At 41.1% G+C, this 17,821-nt stretch overlaps 1 protein-coding gene and 1 long non-coding RNA gene across 7 annotated transcripts in view; both read right to left on the reverse strand.

Annotated features, from left to right (window-relative positions):
- The window catches only part of CYLD (CYLD lysine 63 deubiquitinase), a 59,208-nt gene that overhangs the window by 15,801 nt on the left and 25,586 nt on the right, over positions 1-17,821 (reverse strand). For 3 of the 6 annotated variants that reach the window (XM_040982723.1, XM_040982721.1, XM_040982722.1), the window contains exons 6-10: positions 12,534-12,632; positions 10,747-10,863; positions 3,601-3,977; positions 2,193-2,358; positions 1,269-1,410 (exon numbers count right to left, since the gene is read on the reverse strand). In XM_040982723.1, coding sequence (XP_040838657.1) covers positions 1,269-1,410; positions 2,193-2,358; positions 3,601-3,977; positions 10,747-10,863; positions 12,534-12,632 — 901 coding nt within the window. Of the gene's footprint in view, positions 1-1,268; positions 1,411-2,192; positions 2,359-3,600; positions 3,978-10,746; positions 10,864-12,533; positions 12,633-13,570; positions 13,580-17,821 lie in introns of all 6 variants that reach the window. The other 3 variants (XM_040982720.1, XM_040982719.1, XM_040982724.1) reach the window with 2 other exon arrangements.
- On the reverse strand, positions 15,283-17,347 carry LOC121158093. The gene is made up of 2 exons (XR_005884138.1): positions 15,414-17,347; positions 15,283-15,380 (listed from the first exon to the last, which is right to left on the reverse strand). It is a non-coding gene; the product is annotated as an uncharacterized LOC121158093 (long non-coding RNA).

Genomic DNA, 17,821 nt, shown 5'->3' on the forward strand with positions numbered 1-17,821 from the left:
CTTCCCATCCAGTTCCCTGCTGGTGGCCTGGGAAAGCAGTAGAGGACGGCCCAAGGTCTCGAGACTCTGCACCCGCATTGGACCTGGAAGAAGCTCCTGGGTCCTGACTTTGGACTGGCTCAGCTACGGCCACTGCAGCCTTTTGGGGCATGAATCAGCTAATGGAAGTTATTTCTCTCTGTCTCTCCTCTCCATAAAGCTGATCTGCCTTTCCAATGAAAATAAATCTTTTTTTTTTTTTTAAGTATCCTTCCAATAAAAAGGCCCATGAGTTCTGTTCTCTCCACCTGTGAACCTGTGAGCCTGTACCACCTTCCCAGCACCTTCCCAGGATCACAACAGGGCTGGGCAGAGCTGGCAGGCCACACGTCATTTAACTGGCAATGGACAAGCCTTATAGCCCAAGGGTTCTTGATTCAATATTCAAAGCCTAAAGATTTTAAGTTAATCCACTTTTGGAAGAAGAATTGCATATATGAAAGTGACAGTATTTCCAAAGAAACCAATTTTTTCAGATAAAGCAATTGTTATGCTTGCCTCTGCCTCCCACAACACAGCTTCTGCAGCGACAGCTCACTGCTTGTCATGTTACTTGGTTTGTTCACAGACGGTACTTATTCTCTTCAGTCATATGATTTCCCCTATGGCTTTCACTTGTAATGATATCATTCAACTTACTCAACAGCCATTATTTTCTTTACATATTCATGTTCAGATGTAGGTACATGAGATAAACATTCAAATGCTTCCAAAGAAACACAGTATTATGAAAAAGCAAATCTTGTAGCCAGCCTTGTGGTGTAGCAGGTTAAGTCTCTGAGACAGCAGCATCCCACATGGGCAGTGGTTAAAGTTCTTACTGCTCCACTTCCTATCCAGCTCCCTGCTAAGGTTTCTGGGAAAGCAGCGGAGGATGGTCCAAGTGCTTGGGCCCCTCGTGAGAGACCCGGGAGAGGCTCCAGCCTCCTGGCTGCTCTGGCTACTTGGACCATAAGGGGAATGAGTCAGTGGATGCAAGACCTCTCTCTCTCTTTCCTCCTTCTCTACTCTCTCTAACTCTGCCTTTCAAATAAATAGAAAATAAGTTCTACATTAAAAAAAAAAAGAGCAAAGCCAAAGCCAATCTCCCTTTCTGTCCTGAACCCTGGTCATCCAGGGGCGGTTTGCAATTTCTGTCACATCTACACACACACACACACACACATGCACACAAAATCACTGTTCCCCCAAGGCAGGGTGTGAGCCTCCTGCATTAATTTTATACTTACCAGAACAAGGTTGAGTCTAAGTAACAAGAGTTGTAATGACCCTGGATCCCTTTCTTCTTGCCAATCATTATCTCTAAACCTTCTTTCTCCATTTTTGGAGGAGTGTTTTCTTCTACTACTTCACTTAAGTAGCCTCCAAATGCTGAAAAAGAAAAAAAAATTGCAATTATTTTAAACTATTAAATAGGTATCCCACACATATTTATTCATTGAAAAATATATTTCGGTATTTTGATACAAAGTTCAATTCTTCATTTTTGGTAAACTGTTATCCAGTGTGGCATATAAAAAAATGCTACTTTTGAACTCACTTCTTCCACAATTAATAAAAATGATATTGAGTAATGTGTAAGATATATGCTCAGTAAAATATTTGCTTCCCCAATACTTTTTATCATGTAACTGAAGATGACTTAAAGTCTGAAAAATAAGAAAAATTTCAAAATATGATTTTATTACTTTCACATAGATGGCTTTCCTGTGGACACCTGCTAAACCATCAGGATGCTTTGCCCCTACAGCCCAGAACTGGGAAGGCACAGCATCAGGACCCGCCACCTGAGACAAGTGATGGCAACCTCACCCCCCACCCATCTGACCACGTCTTCATGGCCCGTGCTTACTGACATTCTTCACATATTGAGGGGAAGTCAGTGCCTGACAGGTGACACTTTACTTTCTGCTTTACTAAATCCAGAAAATTAGAAGTCTGTAATCAACAGTAAAAAGTAATCCCCACTGTTTTCAAGTTCCAAACACTTTCACAAACTAACGCATTTTTTAACATGTCCCCTCTTAGAATAATCCAGTTTTGTCTAAACCAAATAATCATGTAAACACTGTCACTAGCACCTAATGCGGAGGGCTATGAGATGAGAACGGGAGTCATTCTGGATGTCAGGTAAAGCAAGAGCATCCAAATACCTAAAGAGTTACAGCGCTCGATCTGATTGGAGACGGGCTGCAGGGAAGCAAACCTGGAGTCAGGCCTGCAGCTCTTGAGTTTGACAAACAGTGCCTTCTTCAAGGCACAGGTGAAATACCGGGTGCCCCTGAAGGTCCCATCGGTGCAGCCTGCACATTCGTCCTCCTGGAAAACAAACACGTCCACTTGTGCCATGCTGCATCTTGCAAGACAGAATACAAAGAACTAAAGTTGTCAACACTTGCTCCCAGTCGATCCTTTCTCGGAGTCCCCTCTTCACACTAACACTCTAACTAACCAATTCCTTGCTCCAGCACGGAGTCCTCAACACATGTCCTTTCAGATTACATGCTTAAACCTTCCGCTGGTTAACTGACTTTTCTGTATCATTTCCACGAGTATTAAAGTAAGAGAAGAGGATGAAGATCAAGTGTTTTAACAACTCTCTTACCCCAAAAGCAATATTCGTGATGTTGTGACACAGCAGGTGTCCACAGGTACACCACAATCCCATATTCGATATCATATGGGATACCATTTGGGATACAATTCCATATTGGAGTACCAGCTCAAGTTCTGGCTGCCCTGTTTCTGACCCAGCCTCCTGTTAATGTGCCTGGGAAGGCAGCAGATGATGCCCAAGTGCCTGGGTTCCCTTACACCCAAAAGGCAGACCCCAATGGAGTTTTTGGCTCCTGGCTTCAGCCTAGCCTCAGCCTAGCCCTGGCCAGTGCAGGCCTCCGGGGAGCGAACCAGAGAATGGAAAATTTCTCTTTTAAAAAAACTTAATCATAACAAAAGCAACCAGGCTGCAGCTCCCACTGGTTTGTGTGAGGACCGAGTATGAAGTGGGTAGGATCAAGCTGGACTATAACACCCATTGGTTCAAGTGGAAGACAGGGCTGGAAAACAGAACTGACCCAGCAATTGCAATGACCAGCATGTGCATAAGCTGATTGGGGTGACGGACTGTGCCAGACCCTGTACTGGCAAGCACACACAAGAATCAGGTTTGGGATCATCTCAGATGAAGTTTCTTTGGAGATCCCTCTAACTGAACTGCTGATCTCAGAACCCCAACCATGAAGAGACCATGTCAGCCAGTGGATTCTGAATAGGTTTCATCGCAATTGGAATGGCGAGACTGGCAGCGATTCAGACCTGTTGAACTGTCAAAACTGCTTGAGCAGGACCCTCAGAGCGTGCCTCACGTCGGGGACCTGGGATGGGTGGGAGGCTGGGTGGGACTTGACCCTTTGTTTCTCCCCTGACCCCAGATACAGGCACAAAAATGATATTAGTGTGGAAACGATGGTATTGCCCACTTTCCTGTAGCCCTTGACCCTCTCTACCCTAATCAACTAAGTAAGATTATTTAAAAAAAGAAATAATTTTTTTTTAAATTACCAGTTCCAGTCCAGCTAGTACGTCATTGAGTCCTGGAGGCTGACCAATCCAGCGGATTACCCCATAGAAGGGTGGGTTCTCTTTCACCTCCGCCAGTGAACCCACTTCCAGACCATGTGAATTGCTGGAAGACATAGGCAGGGGTGGGCTCTCCTGGACTGGGGCATTGTTTAGCTCTCCCAACACGGACTGAACTGACAGAGAAAGTGAATTGTGACCGATGCTTTCATTGGTGTTCATCTTGTTCAGACTGAACGGTAAAGAGTGAAATCTGTTCTCGCTGGGCAAGGAGTTCATGGACGGAGGCTGCAGGGGCGGTGAGGAATGGCCGTAGTCTGGAGAGAGCTCTGTGAGCGACTTCGCAGGGTCTTCTGCAACTGCAAGAGAAGTTCATTGGAGAAGATTATTATGCCTTCTGTTTCTGAAAAGGAACACACAGAGCCAGGCCTGCTGCCCACTGAGCCTCTGTACTGGGATCCCACAGGCAGGCCTATCTCCAAGATGGCGCTCTCACTTCTCCTCCCAGTGGCCACCCTTTTCCACCTCAGTCAATGCCATGCAGCTGTCCGAACCAAAAAAAAAGTACTGAATCATGTCGGACATGTTCACTGCCTATAAGATAAGTGAGAAACAGTACAAACTAATGGCAAAAGATAAACAAATATTTCTAAACAGTTGATGGACCCACAAAAAAAGTACTATGTTGTCAAAATAAAGACAGAGGAAAAATAGAAAAAGAAAGAATATTCACAGACCCAGGTGAAGCAACACTTACAGAGCAAATTTACAGACTTGCTAATTTATTTTAGAAAACAAAAGCTAATTATTAAAGGATGTAGCATAGAACTTATGGAAAGACTAGAACACCCCAAAAGCAAGTAAGAATAAATAAAAGACAGACGTGAATGAAAGAGAAAACAAATACATAAAAAAAAACCAAAGCCAGAAGAAAACACAAAAACATTATACACACACACAGGAGAGACAGCCATAGTGCATAGCCACTCCCCTAAAACGCCTAGCACAACGCCACAGGCACATCGGAAGGGAAAGGCTGAACTTGTTAACAGAGTTGAGATCCCTGGCTACCCTGACATTCCAGCAAAGGTCAGACTGGATCCTGCTCATACTCTGCACAAAAATTCACTCCAGCAAGCTTAAAAACAAACGTGGCAGGCAGTATCATAAACTTGGAAAGCTAGATAACTTCCAAACAGAGAGAAATTTCTTAAACAGATGCATAAAATCATGAAAATTTACTAAAATAATATGACCACGCGATATTAACAACCCCTTGCTCATTAACAGCCAGCCAGCTAGAGTGAAAGAGCCACAAACGAGAAGAAAACATCTGTAATACATACAGGTGACAAAGAACTAGAACTTTAAAGATATTTGTAAACAGCTAAAAAAAAAAACACACAAAAAGAAAATAGAGAGAAAAGTAGATTTTAAAACACCTCCAAAAGGCAGTTCACAGAAGACAACCAAACCACCAGCAAATCAATGAGATGATTCTTGTCCTTACTGATACATAGATCAATGAAAGCCAAACCAACAGATCTCATTTCAGAACAAAGGTCTTAGAGTATCGACTGCTGGTAAGGCTGAGACGCAACTGACACCCCTCACGATGTGGGAGAGAGTGACACCTGCCCTCTCGGTCATGCCCTGGAACCTGATCTCCAGCATGAGGGCATATGGAAGCGAACAGGCCACCAGGGCAAGACCCTCAGGAGTGACATTAGGACCCTTATACAGGGAACCTGAGAGTGCCCTTCCCCCTTCCATGAGGGAAGATATGCAGAAAAGGTGGCCATCTATGAACCAGAGAGCGGGCTCCTCCAGCACACCCAAGCTGTGGGGGTATAACTTCCTTGGAAAACAACGCGGCAACATTTAGTAAAGGAAAGACGCATATGGCCCATTACCTAGTAACGCTACTCCTATTTATATGCCCTAGACATGTGTAAAAATGTAAGTTACACAGCTGATAGTAACACCAAGAAAATAAAAACAATTCAAACGCCCATGAATGGCCAAATAGATAATTAAATTGTGGTATATTCATATCATGAGATACTACAGAAACAGTGATGAAAGCAAAAATTACAATCGTACTACTCTAACCTGGATGAAACTTAGGAACTTCATGGTGAGTGAGACACTGAATTACATAATGCATGAAATGTGATATCAAGCTCAAAAACATGAGGAGATAACAGTGTACTGTTGAGGAACACAAAGCTTAGTGGTAAACATGATGAGAAGCAAGAGAATTATAAAATATTACATTTAAGACGATTATAAAAATAAAACAAAAAATTAATTAAAACACAAATAAATAAAACAAAAGAAAAGATATTTAAGATGATTGTAGCAAAGGCAGTGATGAAAGAACTCAAAGGAGATGGTAAATGCTTAAAGTGAGCAGTGCCTTCAAAGATACCCATCACATATATACCTACTGTTCTCTATGTCTACTTCAAGTTCTTCAATAGTAACATTTAGTCTGATATCTTAAATAAAGTATTCTTTCCTTTCTCAAACTCTAATCCCCCAAACAAGTACTGTTGTTTCTATCTAAAACGTGTCCATTTTTCTTAACATCGACCATTAACTCCTTAACCCAAGGTACTTTTATCTCCCACTCCACAGCCAGCACCTTCCCAATCTATTCATCATACGACAGCTAGCAAAATCCTTTCAAAATTTAAGGATATGAAGCGCTCCCGTATCATTCTCACGCATAAAATCACCTGTTGTTCTTAGAGTAAGTACCAAACTTCTTACCTAGATTTCTGAGCTCCTGAATGATCTAGTTCCCTGCCTAGCTAACCAAACTCATTTCAGACAATTCTTGGCCTTGTTTGCAGAGCTCTGACCACTCAGGCCTGTCTCCTGTTTCTCAAATATGTCTCCCTGCCTCAAGGCCCTTGCCTGTACCATCTCCTCTGTCTGGAATGTTCTCACCAACCTCACCCTGGCCGGCTCAGACTTCTCATCAGGCCTCAGCCCAAATACCCTCTCCTCAAAGAGTCCTTTCCAACCCCACCTGCTTGTACCATCTGCTTCATTTCCTCCCCTGCACATATCACAATCAACTATTATCTTGTCCATGTGTACTGTTACCTACCATACAATCTATGAAATATAAGCTGCACAAGAACAGCAATTTTGTTAGTTTTTGTCTTTACCACAATTGAATCTGGAGCAATCAGTATAGCCACTTATTCAAAGAAATATTTGTAACAGAAAAAAAAGTGAGAAAAGTGAATAAAATATTATAGAGAAAATTTCTTTAAATATATAAGTAAAAATAACTACAATGCTCTCCTACAACTAAATTATTTCTATTTTCTAACTTAATAATGAAGACCTAAACAATTTTCATATAGGTCTTAAAGGACCACTATTATTTCATGAAGGTTTTATGCAACATTATACCAAATTCTACTAGAATCAATAGGGTAGGAATATTCTCCTGCAATACAGAATCTGTATTATGAATAAAAAAAAATTACAGTATAAACTGAAAAATAACATATAGATTTCATAGTTTAAAACTTAGAAAGAAGTCACTACACAGCAAAAGCATCCCCAAATCTGCCAGTAATGACCCAGAAAGAGAGGGGGGCTGTACTTCACCAAAGGACCTTGCCAGGCACACCCAGGCCACCTCTTACCAAGGCAGCCTAACAGGAGACAGCAGCGCGATCTAACCAGCCTGCTGCCTTATGGCTGGCAAGAACTCTTTTATGTTAGGTTTCTTTTTCAAAAAGTTTTATTTACTTGAGAAGTTGCAAGAGAGGAGCTCCCATCTAGTTGTTCACTACCCATATGCACCTAATAGCTGGACCTGGGCCAGGCCAATGACAGGAGCCAAGAATTCAAGCCAAGCTCGCCATACGAGTGGCAGGAATTCAACCGCTTGGGCTGTCACCACTGTCTCCAGAGTTCACTGCCTGCCTTCAAGCAGGAAGCTGGAGTCAGAAATAAGATCTACATCCTTTTTTAAAAAATAGGAAGAATTCTTGAGGATTAAAGCCCTGACCACCTGTCTTCACTGTCCCACTCAGTGTAGATTAAAGGCAAAGAGAAGACAAAAGGAAAGACTCCTCACTCAAATCACTTCCAATATGAGCATCCAACCTGAACTTAACAGCAGATTTCCACTATTACCACGGTGAATGTGTCTGATCCTATAACTAAATCCATATGATCACCACAAAGTCATCATAGAATTGTACAGAACATTCTGATTTCCATTCAGCTTGCCCACAATTACTAAATCTACTATAGATCAAGCCTGTGAAAGACATTAGGACATAATCTGGCAAGTAAACAAACCAGTTTGATGACTCCTGATCCAAACGAGGGGAAGTGGGAGAGGAAAGAAAGGGTTTCTGGATAAACTAAAGAGGCTGAGACTTGAGAGGTAAGTAGAAGCAGGCCATGGAGCTGCAAGAGCAGGGGGACTTCTGGCCAGTCAGAGCAGTACACACCACATCCCAAGAAGGGCTCCAGCTGAGGGCAAGGGAAAGAGATGGATAAGGGGTCACAGTGCAAGAGTCCAACATGGCAAAAAAACTTCAATGTCTGCCTTCCGGCACCAGTGAAATCCTAATACATATTAAGCAAAGGAGAATCAGGACAGAACACATTCTCTGTCAGAAAAAGCACTCTGCGAGGAAAATGAAGAGGGCCGTCGTGCAGTGAATACAAGCATGCATGCTGGCGTCCAACAGACCTGGGCTGGAACACTGATTCGACTCCTATGGCTGTGTGATCTTGGCTAAGTTATTCAACCACTCTAACGAAACAGTAAGTTATTATGAGGATCAAATCAATGTATGAAGTGGGCAAGAAATGTCATTGCAATTATGGTGGTGAAAATACAGATGCTGCTGCCGATGGTTGCTGTGCAGAACAAATTGAAAGGAAACAGACGGAGGCAGGAACAGAGGTTTGGCCACTATGTTAATCCAGACAGGAAGAAACGAAGGATCTGAACTAAGGTCGTGGTCACAGGAGAGACTAAGGCAGAAATGAATCGACGGGGACGACTCTGACGACACTGAAGGGGAAAACCCACAGGACTCTGTGACAATTACTTAGGATTTATGAAAGGGACAAAGTCCAGGATGGGTTCCACAATTCTGTGTCAAGCAGCTGGACTCACATCTGCCCTTCCTCACTCCCGATTCCCTGGCACAGTCCAGTCCAGCCTCTGACAAAACTGACCAAGGGGGCCCGGCACGGTGGCGCAAGTGGTTAAGTCCTCACCTTGCACGCTCGGGATCCCATATGGGCGCCGGTTCTATCCCGGCAGTCCCGCTTCCCTTCCAGCTCCCTGCCTGTGGCCCGGGAAAGCAGTGGAGGACGGCCCAGAGCTTTGGGACCCTGCACCCGCGTGGGAGACCAGGAGGAGTCTCCTGGCTTCGGATCGGCATAGCATCGGCCGTTGCGCTCACTTGGGGAGTGAATCATCGGACGGAAGATCTTCCTCTCTGTCTCTCCTCTCTGTATATCCGCCTTTCCAATAAAAAAATTATAAAAATAAATCTTAAAAAAAAAAACTGACCAAGGTTGTCAATGACCTGGGCGCTAACCCCACAAGGGCACTGTGTGGTCTGCACCTCACTTCACTGTCCACTTGCCCCACGGCTTTTGGATCTGGGGCTCTTGGTTCACCCATGTCCCTCTCGGCAGTTTTTATATGTCTTTTGATGACTTCTCTTCTAAACCCAGTCATTAAGTTTCTTAAGATTCAGTCTTAACTTATGCCTTCCATCCCCACTCTGTCCTCAGGTAATATAAAAGTTTATTTCTCCAGTTTTTATTTTTCTTCTAAGCTCCAGATCTGTACATCCAGCTGCCTACGTGACAACTCAGCAACTCAACATCTTCAATGGGACACATGAACTCAACATATTAAAAACAATTCATCAACTTTCTCTCTCACTAGTTAACACTGCTAGCCAGAAAAACAGGAGTTTTCACTGATATCTTTCTTGATTCTCACTTTTTTTTTTTTTTGGTCTGTCCTTTCGATTCTCTTCTTTCCATCCACTCCTCTCCCTTTCTTCCCCATGTATAGTCCCAGCTACTATAATCTATTACTGGGACCTGCCACAGGATCCAATAACGTCCTCGCATTCACACAGTTCCCACTTGAATCCACTGTCTGTCCTGCAGCCAGAATGATCTTTTGAAAAGACAAGCTTAGTTATAGCATTCTTTACTGAAAACCCTTCAGCAGCTCCCTATTTCCTTCCACGGAGCACTGCAGGCTTCATGTGGCCTGGTTCTGTTGTCTCTCCATTCTCATTGGAGAAAATGCTATTCCCCTCTCTGTGTTCCAGGTCCTCTGGTTCTTCATAGACCTTGGCACATCACACATTCCCCCATCAGGCCTTTACAAACGCCATTCTCTCTGTCTAAAAGTATCTTCTGCTCCCTTCCACTCCTGTAACAAACCTAGGCACAGGTCACTTTCTCAGTGAATCATTCTAGCACCCTGAAGTAACCCCACCGAAGTACATCCAAAAGCTGTGCTCTTGCTGCATCCTCACCATTGTGATGCTCGGTGATTAGCAGGCTAATCATTAGGCTCATCACCATTAGCAGGCTCAGTCATTGCTTAAATCATGTCTATCTTAACCACCTGATTTAAACTCAAAAGGGGCAAGGGCCATGTCTACTTCTCTGTGCCACTGTAATCTCTGTGCCTGGAAGAATGCCTGGCACACAGGATGTACTCAATAAACAGTCGCTTAACAGATCAACAAAGAAAAGAATCAGCCTGAAGAAAATGATCCCGGAAACAAAGGAAGACAGAGTCTTTAAAAGGGAGTACTCTAAAGAAGTTGAGAAGGACACAGACAGCAGAGTCTCCGATTCTAAACAGCCTCTCCTCTGCATGGATCAGTTAAGGGGAGAGATCAAACTGCAAACACATTTTTAAATGCTCCGTGATTCTGCAGTTTAAATTGTATGCAATATTACAGCCAGAAATAGTATAAGAATTTTCTGCTCATTCTATTTCTAAAAACTACAAAAACTGGTGAAAAAGTCATTTTCTCTGATGAGTGAAAAAGAGGATCATTATTTAAAGAAAAAAAAAACACTAAAGTAATAGATTACCTTCATCAATGTACCATGCATTTTTTGATTTGGACTGTGGTTGTGAGTCAACAGAAGACCCATTTAGGTTATAAAATAATTCAGATCTGTTTCTATTTCCAGGCTCTGAGGTAGATCCTATGGAACAAGAAAAGTTCCTTTTAAAATTAAAGTCAATATGTTGTGAAAGGTGTTTTTTTTTTAATATGAGAAATAAAGCATGTGATATTAACAACAGTTCATATAACCAATAGATGGATACAAACACAGTATATTTTCTCATTATCTTCAGTTTTTAAAATCTTGGTAACCATTCTGGCAATGTAACAGGTTCTTCTCATCCAGAGTCAATACAGGAGGGAAACAGCACTAAGGCAGGCACATTTTATCTTTAAATAAACCCCTTTTTAGAACTCATTACCTGTGCTGAAGCTCATTTCTAAGTGTCAAAAATCATCTTTCCCCAGTTTCATGTGATGAAGCTGCTAGTTCACAAATTTCAACTATTAAAGTTGTATGCCATATAGCAACATTCTACTTTACATCTGACTGTAACTGCTACGGCATTTCCATTGTATTTGTGTAAGTTCATTCAATGACTTTCACATCACAAATATACTGCCTAACAATGCATTCTCTGAATATATCCCCATTGTTTAGTGCCATATGACTGCATTTCAAAATGGTTCTTTTTAGAATTAAAACTTTTCAAATGCTATATACAAATCAAGGTATAAATTCAGTTTAAAAAGACGTAAGGATAAACATTCTGAACTGGTTAATCACTAAACAGCTAAAGCAGTCCGACTTCTTACATATCCGATTTACCCAATAAGAGAGTTACTGTGTTGTGGGCACTCAGAGACCGTGGCCTGCTTCAGTATAACCTAAGAAACCACTGCACAGCAGAGAGCAGCTGAGTATCCAGAACCCACACTGCAACTGAGGGTTTATTATTGTTGTTGTTGTTGTTTTCTCATTTAAACAGTGAACTCAATACCTGTATCTAAGATCTGCTACAACATAATTAGCACACCAAGGCTAGTCATATTTAAGAGAGGGCAACAAGCTTGAGCTACCCTATAGACAACTATATGTTAACATGGAACACACTATCACCTTAAATATCCTACAATTAATTCCAAGTCTCGTCTCCAAAGCCCTGACATCACATATTTCTTACAATTTCCTTTTAAACAAGTTTTAATAGTTTTATTCACTAGATAAATAAGGAAAACATATTCTTCTCTCCTAACCCATAACTGATGGACAAACAAAAATCAACTTTAAACTTTTTAAGTAAGCTATTTGGTATGTATGACTACCTTTGTATAAATCTGAAGTAACAATAACGACAAAGCTGTGGACTGCACACAGACTGGGAATAGCTTCCGGAAGAGAGACAAAAAGTTCCACTAAACAGTTGGAAATTTAATCTGTGCCATGTGTGATAAGCAAAATCCACACAATTAATCTCATGTATACTTTATTCTGTATTTTTCTGTCTACACAGGAGTATTTTACACAGTTGTAATTGCAAGCTATATACACAAATCAGCTTCAAAATTAAGCTGATTATGGACCAGCAAAAGTCACAAGTCCACAAGAAACTTTTCATCAGGTAAGAAATGTTGGAAACTCTTAAACAATAGCATCTATATAAGACTTTTCTTTATAAAATTCATAAACTCTTAAAAATGCCTAAAAGAAGTCTACATATATGTCATAGAGCAATAACTCATATTTTAATAGCATGGCAAATCAGGTATCACATCAATTACGAAGGGTCGTACCCTACAGATTCATACCTGTAGCCTTTGGTTTACTATGACTGGATGAACCCTTGTCCCCAACACCTCTGGACATAAAGGCAAGTTTGGGAGGTCTCCTTTCCTGTGTCATGCTATCTGAAACAATAAATATGTTTTTTAAATATAAGAGCAAATTTTGTGAAAGAGAAACAATAATTAAACAATGATAAAAAGACAAAACATAACTTTCCAATCAAAAACCAGATTGCTACAGTTTTCAAACTTCTTCTTAGAGGCCACCAGAAGGTGAGGAAACCAACGCCCTGCTTCAAGAGGCACTTTCACCAGTGAACACAAGCCGAGTACAGGTTAGCCAGACGCCTCAAGTGTCCAAAATTTACTCACTTGTAGGCCATTTTAGGGCTTAAAATACTGCAAGAAAAGACCTCTTCACAGTTGTTGGAAACCTTTCCCAGAACACCCTTGGGCATTACAAAGTGTTCTGTACTCACTTATTTCTGTAAGATGCTGAGATAAACACAGATAAACAATTTCTATACTGCATAAAAGCAACAGCTCTAATACGCTAATGTGTCTGCTGAATCTCTCAAGAAAGGTCGAGGGAACTTATACCATTTTTTGTGCTACTCGACCCAGCATCTCAGATTAACATATTTTCATGGGATTATATTTTGGAAAAAATGCATAGTCGAGAATATGTTTTGCGGTAAAGGATATACACACAAAAAACATACATGAATGTTCGGATTAGCACTGATGTATTTATAAGCACTTATTCATATAAACAAGACAACATACAGAACTATAGACAGATCAATATTAGAGAAAGCCGGAGACATAAAGCAACAATATTTTTGAAGAAAACACTTAAATATTTCATTTTCAAATAGAAGCATAACAAATTTGGCAAGCATGCCCTTGAGGTTGAGGTATATATGCCTTTAAAAGCCCAACAGCGTTCACAAGATTTCAGACAGATCAAGCCAACGTACGAGAGTCAGGGTGGACAGCTTGTCCCCTGGAAAGTTCCACAACACAATTTGGGAGTCCAACATGACACGTAAGAGTCCTACCTGATAAAGCTGCATATCAGCAAAATGATTGTCACGCACAGCGGAATTTTGAGGACAGAAAGAAAAAAAAAAGAAAGAAAATTTATACTATTCAAACACAAGAGAAAAGGAATTTAGTGGGGGGAAAGGGAAAGGCAACCATACTGGATTAAGCATGGATAAAGAGGCTTGGCAACTTCTTTCCAGGGGTAGGAAAATCAAGGAATGCACCAGGACACTTCAAAAGCTCATGAGAAAATAAAACTAAAAGACATTTATTTGGGGGCAAAAAAAAATTGTTTTCCATGAGCTTTTCCAAGTATCCTCATACTATTAAACTAAATCTTAAACACTCTAGAAATGATGGAATACTGGGATAATACTTTAACTCAAAAAGGATGCTTATTGAGCAGATTTTGGCTAAGTGATAAAGTAAAACAGTAACTATATACTGACACTTTCAAGTTCATTTTGTTATTACCCACTGAGAGCAACTATGGAAAGAAAATCTTAGTCACTGAGAAAAGTACCCAAAATATAGTGTATAAATTGATGAATGGAAAATAATTTCAACTCCCTAAAACGACAGGGAAAGTAATGGAAAATGGCCTGAGTCTTTGGGCTCCTCGTCACTCACAGGGGAAACTTGTAGGAGTTCCAGGCTCGTGGTTTCAGCCTGGCTGTGCCTTGGCCCTTGCAGGCCCTTGAACAGTGAACCAGAGGATGTAAGATCTTTTTCTTTCTCAATCTCTCTCTGTCACTTTGCCTTTTTAAAGAATCAATTATTTATTTGAAAGGCACAGTGCTAGGGTTGAGAACTAGAGGTTGAGCTTTCATCTACTGGTTTACCTCCCAAATGGCCACAACATCCAGGACTGGTGCAGCTTAACACCAGGAGCCTGGAACTCCATCCTTGACTCTTAGAGGGGTACAGGGGCCCAAGCATTTGGGGCATCTTCAGCTGTTTCCCCAAGCACTTTAGCAGGGACCTGGATGAAAAAGCAGAGCAGCTGGAACTGAAACTGGCATCCATATGACACTATGTCATAATACTGACCTCCAAGTGGATAAATCTTTCAAAGAAATAATAAAACAAATTTTTAAAAATCCAAGAGACAGTTTGTGAGATTAAAACTATCCTATGTGATTAACATTATTGCACAGTGGGTTAAGCCAGCACTGCAACACCCACATCCCATATGGGTGCCAATTACAGTACCAGCTGCTCCATTTTTGATCTAGCTTCCCACTAAGGTGCCTGGAAAAGTAATGGAAGATGGCTCCAGTCCCTAAGCCCGCTGCAGCCATCCACATGGGAGACTAGGAAGAAGCTCCTGGCTCTTGGCTTTGCCCTGGCCTAGCCCAGGTCGCTGTAGCCATTTGAAGATGAGCCAGCAAATTTCCATAAATAACCTTAAAAAAAAAAACTATCCTGATTAAAGACATTTTAAAAAAATAGTTAAGCTCTGACTACCAAACAGCATATACAAAAATGTACACAAAAGCTCTGTTCATATTAACCAAAAGCTGTATATAATCCATTCTTCAAGAGAATGATAAAGTAGCTCGTGGTCTATACAGTGGAATACTCTGATAAGAAACAAGACCAAAAGTAGCCAATATTATATAGTATACTCAAAAAATGATAAAATGATAATGATCAGCTTATCCACCACCCTTACTGATTTAATTCAGGATGCTGAACCTTTTTCTGCCAAGGGTTTAAATACTTATAACATCACTCGTGGGCCACACAAAGTTATCAACTTAAACATTAGTCTGTTATAGATTCATTGGATTTTGAGTCCTGCGCGTGGCTGCCAGAATCAGACTGAAATATTTTAAAGCTCTCTTATGGTTGAACATTCCCCACCTCATATTTAATTAGAAAAAAGAAGAATCCCTTGGAAAAAGCTCAGGCTGGAATAAATCAGTGAACAATCAGTAATAAATCAGTGAACAAATCATTGTTCAAACCAAAAGAAATGTGTTTGAGTGAAAATGCTTAACATCAGTAACCACAGGAGCACAATTCACACTCCAATGGGAAGTTAAGAGCCGTTGAGGAATGAAGTACTCTAAGACCTAACAGCAAACAAACCTCACGTAGCATGATTCAAACATCTCTAGAAGACTGGATTATTGGTCTGAAAAAAATCTTTTCCTTCGACAACCCATCACTAAAATCCATTTGAGGAATGCTAAAAGGTTCTATATACGTTAACATCAGGACAATTATCAACCAATCTCTCTGGAAGCTCATTTTACATTACCTATCAGAGTGTAAAATGTACATATCCTTTAACTCAGCAACTTTATGCCCAATATTCTATCTTTCAGTCATATTGGCTTCATGCACATTATTATGTACATGCGCAATTCAGAGAGTTCATTTAAGTGCTGCAATTTGAACAGGATTTGGTTTCCCCAAACTCACATAGAGGTTTAAACACAATGTCTTATGTTACCCACTGGTGAATTAGGCAGGGGCCTGATTCAACCATGGCTTAAGGTAAGTCATTATAGTAAGTCAATCGATTGGTTTAGATCGCTCAAGTGGAGCCTCACAATCAAATATCAGCACACTTACATAGAGAGACCACATCAGGCACAAAAAAATAACACATATCCTATTCCTGCTGCTTTTTGGTTTGTCATGGGATCACACTTCTACACAGAATCTGCGACTACCAACCTCCGCTGGATGCCAGGCTAATCGGCCAAGCAATCTTGAGCTGCAAGGTGTGAGCTGACGTAAACCTTCTTTCCTATTACATGGCTCTTCTCAGACATTTTAGTGAAAGTAATGAAAAGCTAACTAAAAAGATAAGCTTACTTGATGCAAAAAAAAAATTTTAATTCATGTGTAATTTCTTTAGAATACCTACTTCTCATGAACCCTTTGAAGATTCCTAATAACTATGAAGTTATTCATTTAGCACTGTTTGGAAGAGCAAGACCCTGAGGCGGGAGCTGCAGACTGAGGCACTGCTTGTGACATCCGCATCCCATTCAGGTGTCAGCTCATGATCCAGCTATTCTGACCCTCCTGACTTCCTCTAAGGCACCTGCAAAAGATGTGCAAGATGGCACAAGTGTCTGAGTCTCTGCCACCCTTTTGGGTTATCCAGATGAGTTCCCAGCTACTAGCCTAGTCCAGCCATTTGGAGTGCAAATCAGCAAGGGAATATCAAACCCTCTCTATTTCTGCCTCCCTCTCTGCCTTTCAAATGCATACATAAATCCTTTTTTAAATAAAAATATAGCAAAGGACTAAAAACAACCTACATGGCTCATTGGTAGGGGACTGGCAAAGAATATATATTCATAAAATACAACACAATGGTTTTAATAATAGATTAAGTATGCAACTTATACAAATATGAAATGATCTCTACTATCTACATTTAACTTTTACAAAAGAAAATTCAATTTCCCGAATCTTCTGGGAAAATGGAAGAAAACACATGTTTTCTTCATACCACCTGTTAAGAATAACAAATAGTAGAAGACACTGAGCGATGAAGAAGGTAGAAGACCAATTAGGAACCTTCCTACCTAAGCAATGACATGGTAGGCATTTATCTGGGTTTTCTTCTTGATCCATATCTCCCACATTTCAAGCTGAAGAAGCGAGAATCACCCCCAGAAACTTCAGTAGGCACAGAAAGAGAAGGGCCCAATCAAAGTCTGTTCTCTGTAGCCCACATATATCCATTTTCCAGGCCCGGCACTGTAGCCTAGTGGCTAAAGCCCTCATCTTGCATGTGCTGGGATCCTATATGCGCAACAGTTCTAAACCTGATGGCCCCGCTTCCCATCCAACTCCCTGCTTGTGGCCTGGGAAAGCAGTGGAGGATGGCCCAAAGCCTTGGGACCCTGCACCTGTGTGGGAGACCTGCAAGAAGCTCCTGACTCCTAGCTTCAGATCAGCTTGACTCCAGCCATTGTGGCCACTTAGGGAGTGAATCAGCAGACAGAGATCTTTCTCTCCATCTCTCATTCTCTCTTTATATCTATCTTTCCCATAAAAATAAGTAAACTTTTCCCCAAAGTAATATACAGGCTTCAAGAGATACATTCAAAATCCAAAAAGACTTTTACAGATACACCCATGGTTATTTTAATTTGGATATAGAGAAGCAAAAGATCCAAAGCAGCTAGAAATCATTTTGCAAAAGATCAAAGTAGAAACAACCAGTTTACCCAACTGCAAGATTTACTGCTTAGCTACAGTGCAATGCTGGCAGTGGGGCAGACACAATGAAAAAT

Source organism: Ochotona curzoniae, unplaced genomic scaffold (assembly GCF_017591425.1).
Source record: "Ochotona curzoniae isolate NIBS_2020 unplaced genomic scaffold, NIBS_Ocur_1.0 contig_3622, whole genome shotgun sequence".
NCBI classification, from domain to species: Eukaryota; Metazoa; Chordata; class Mammalia; order Lagomorpha; family Ochotonidae; genus Ochotona; species Ochotona curzoniae.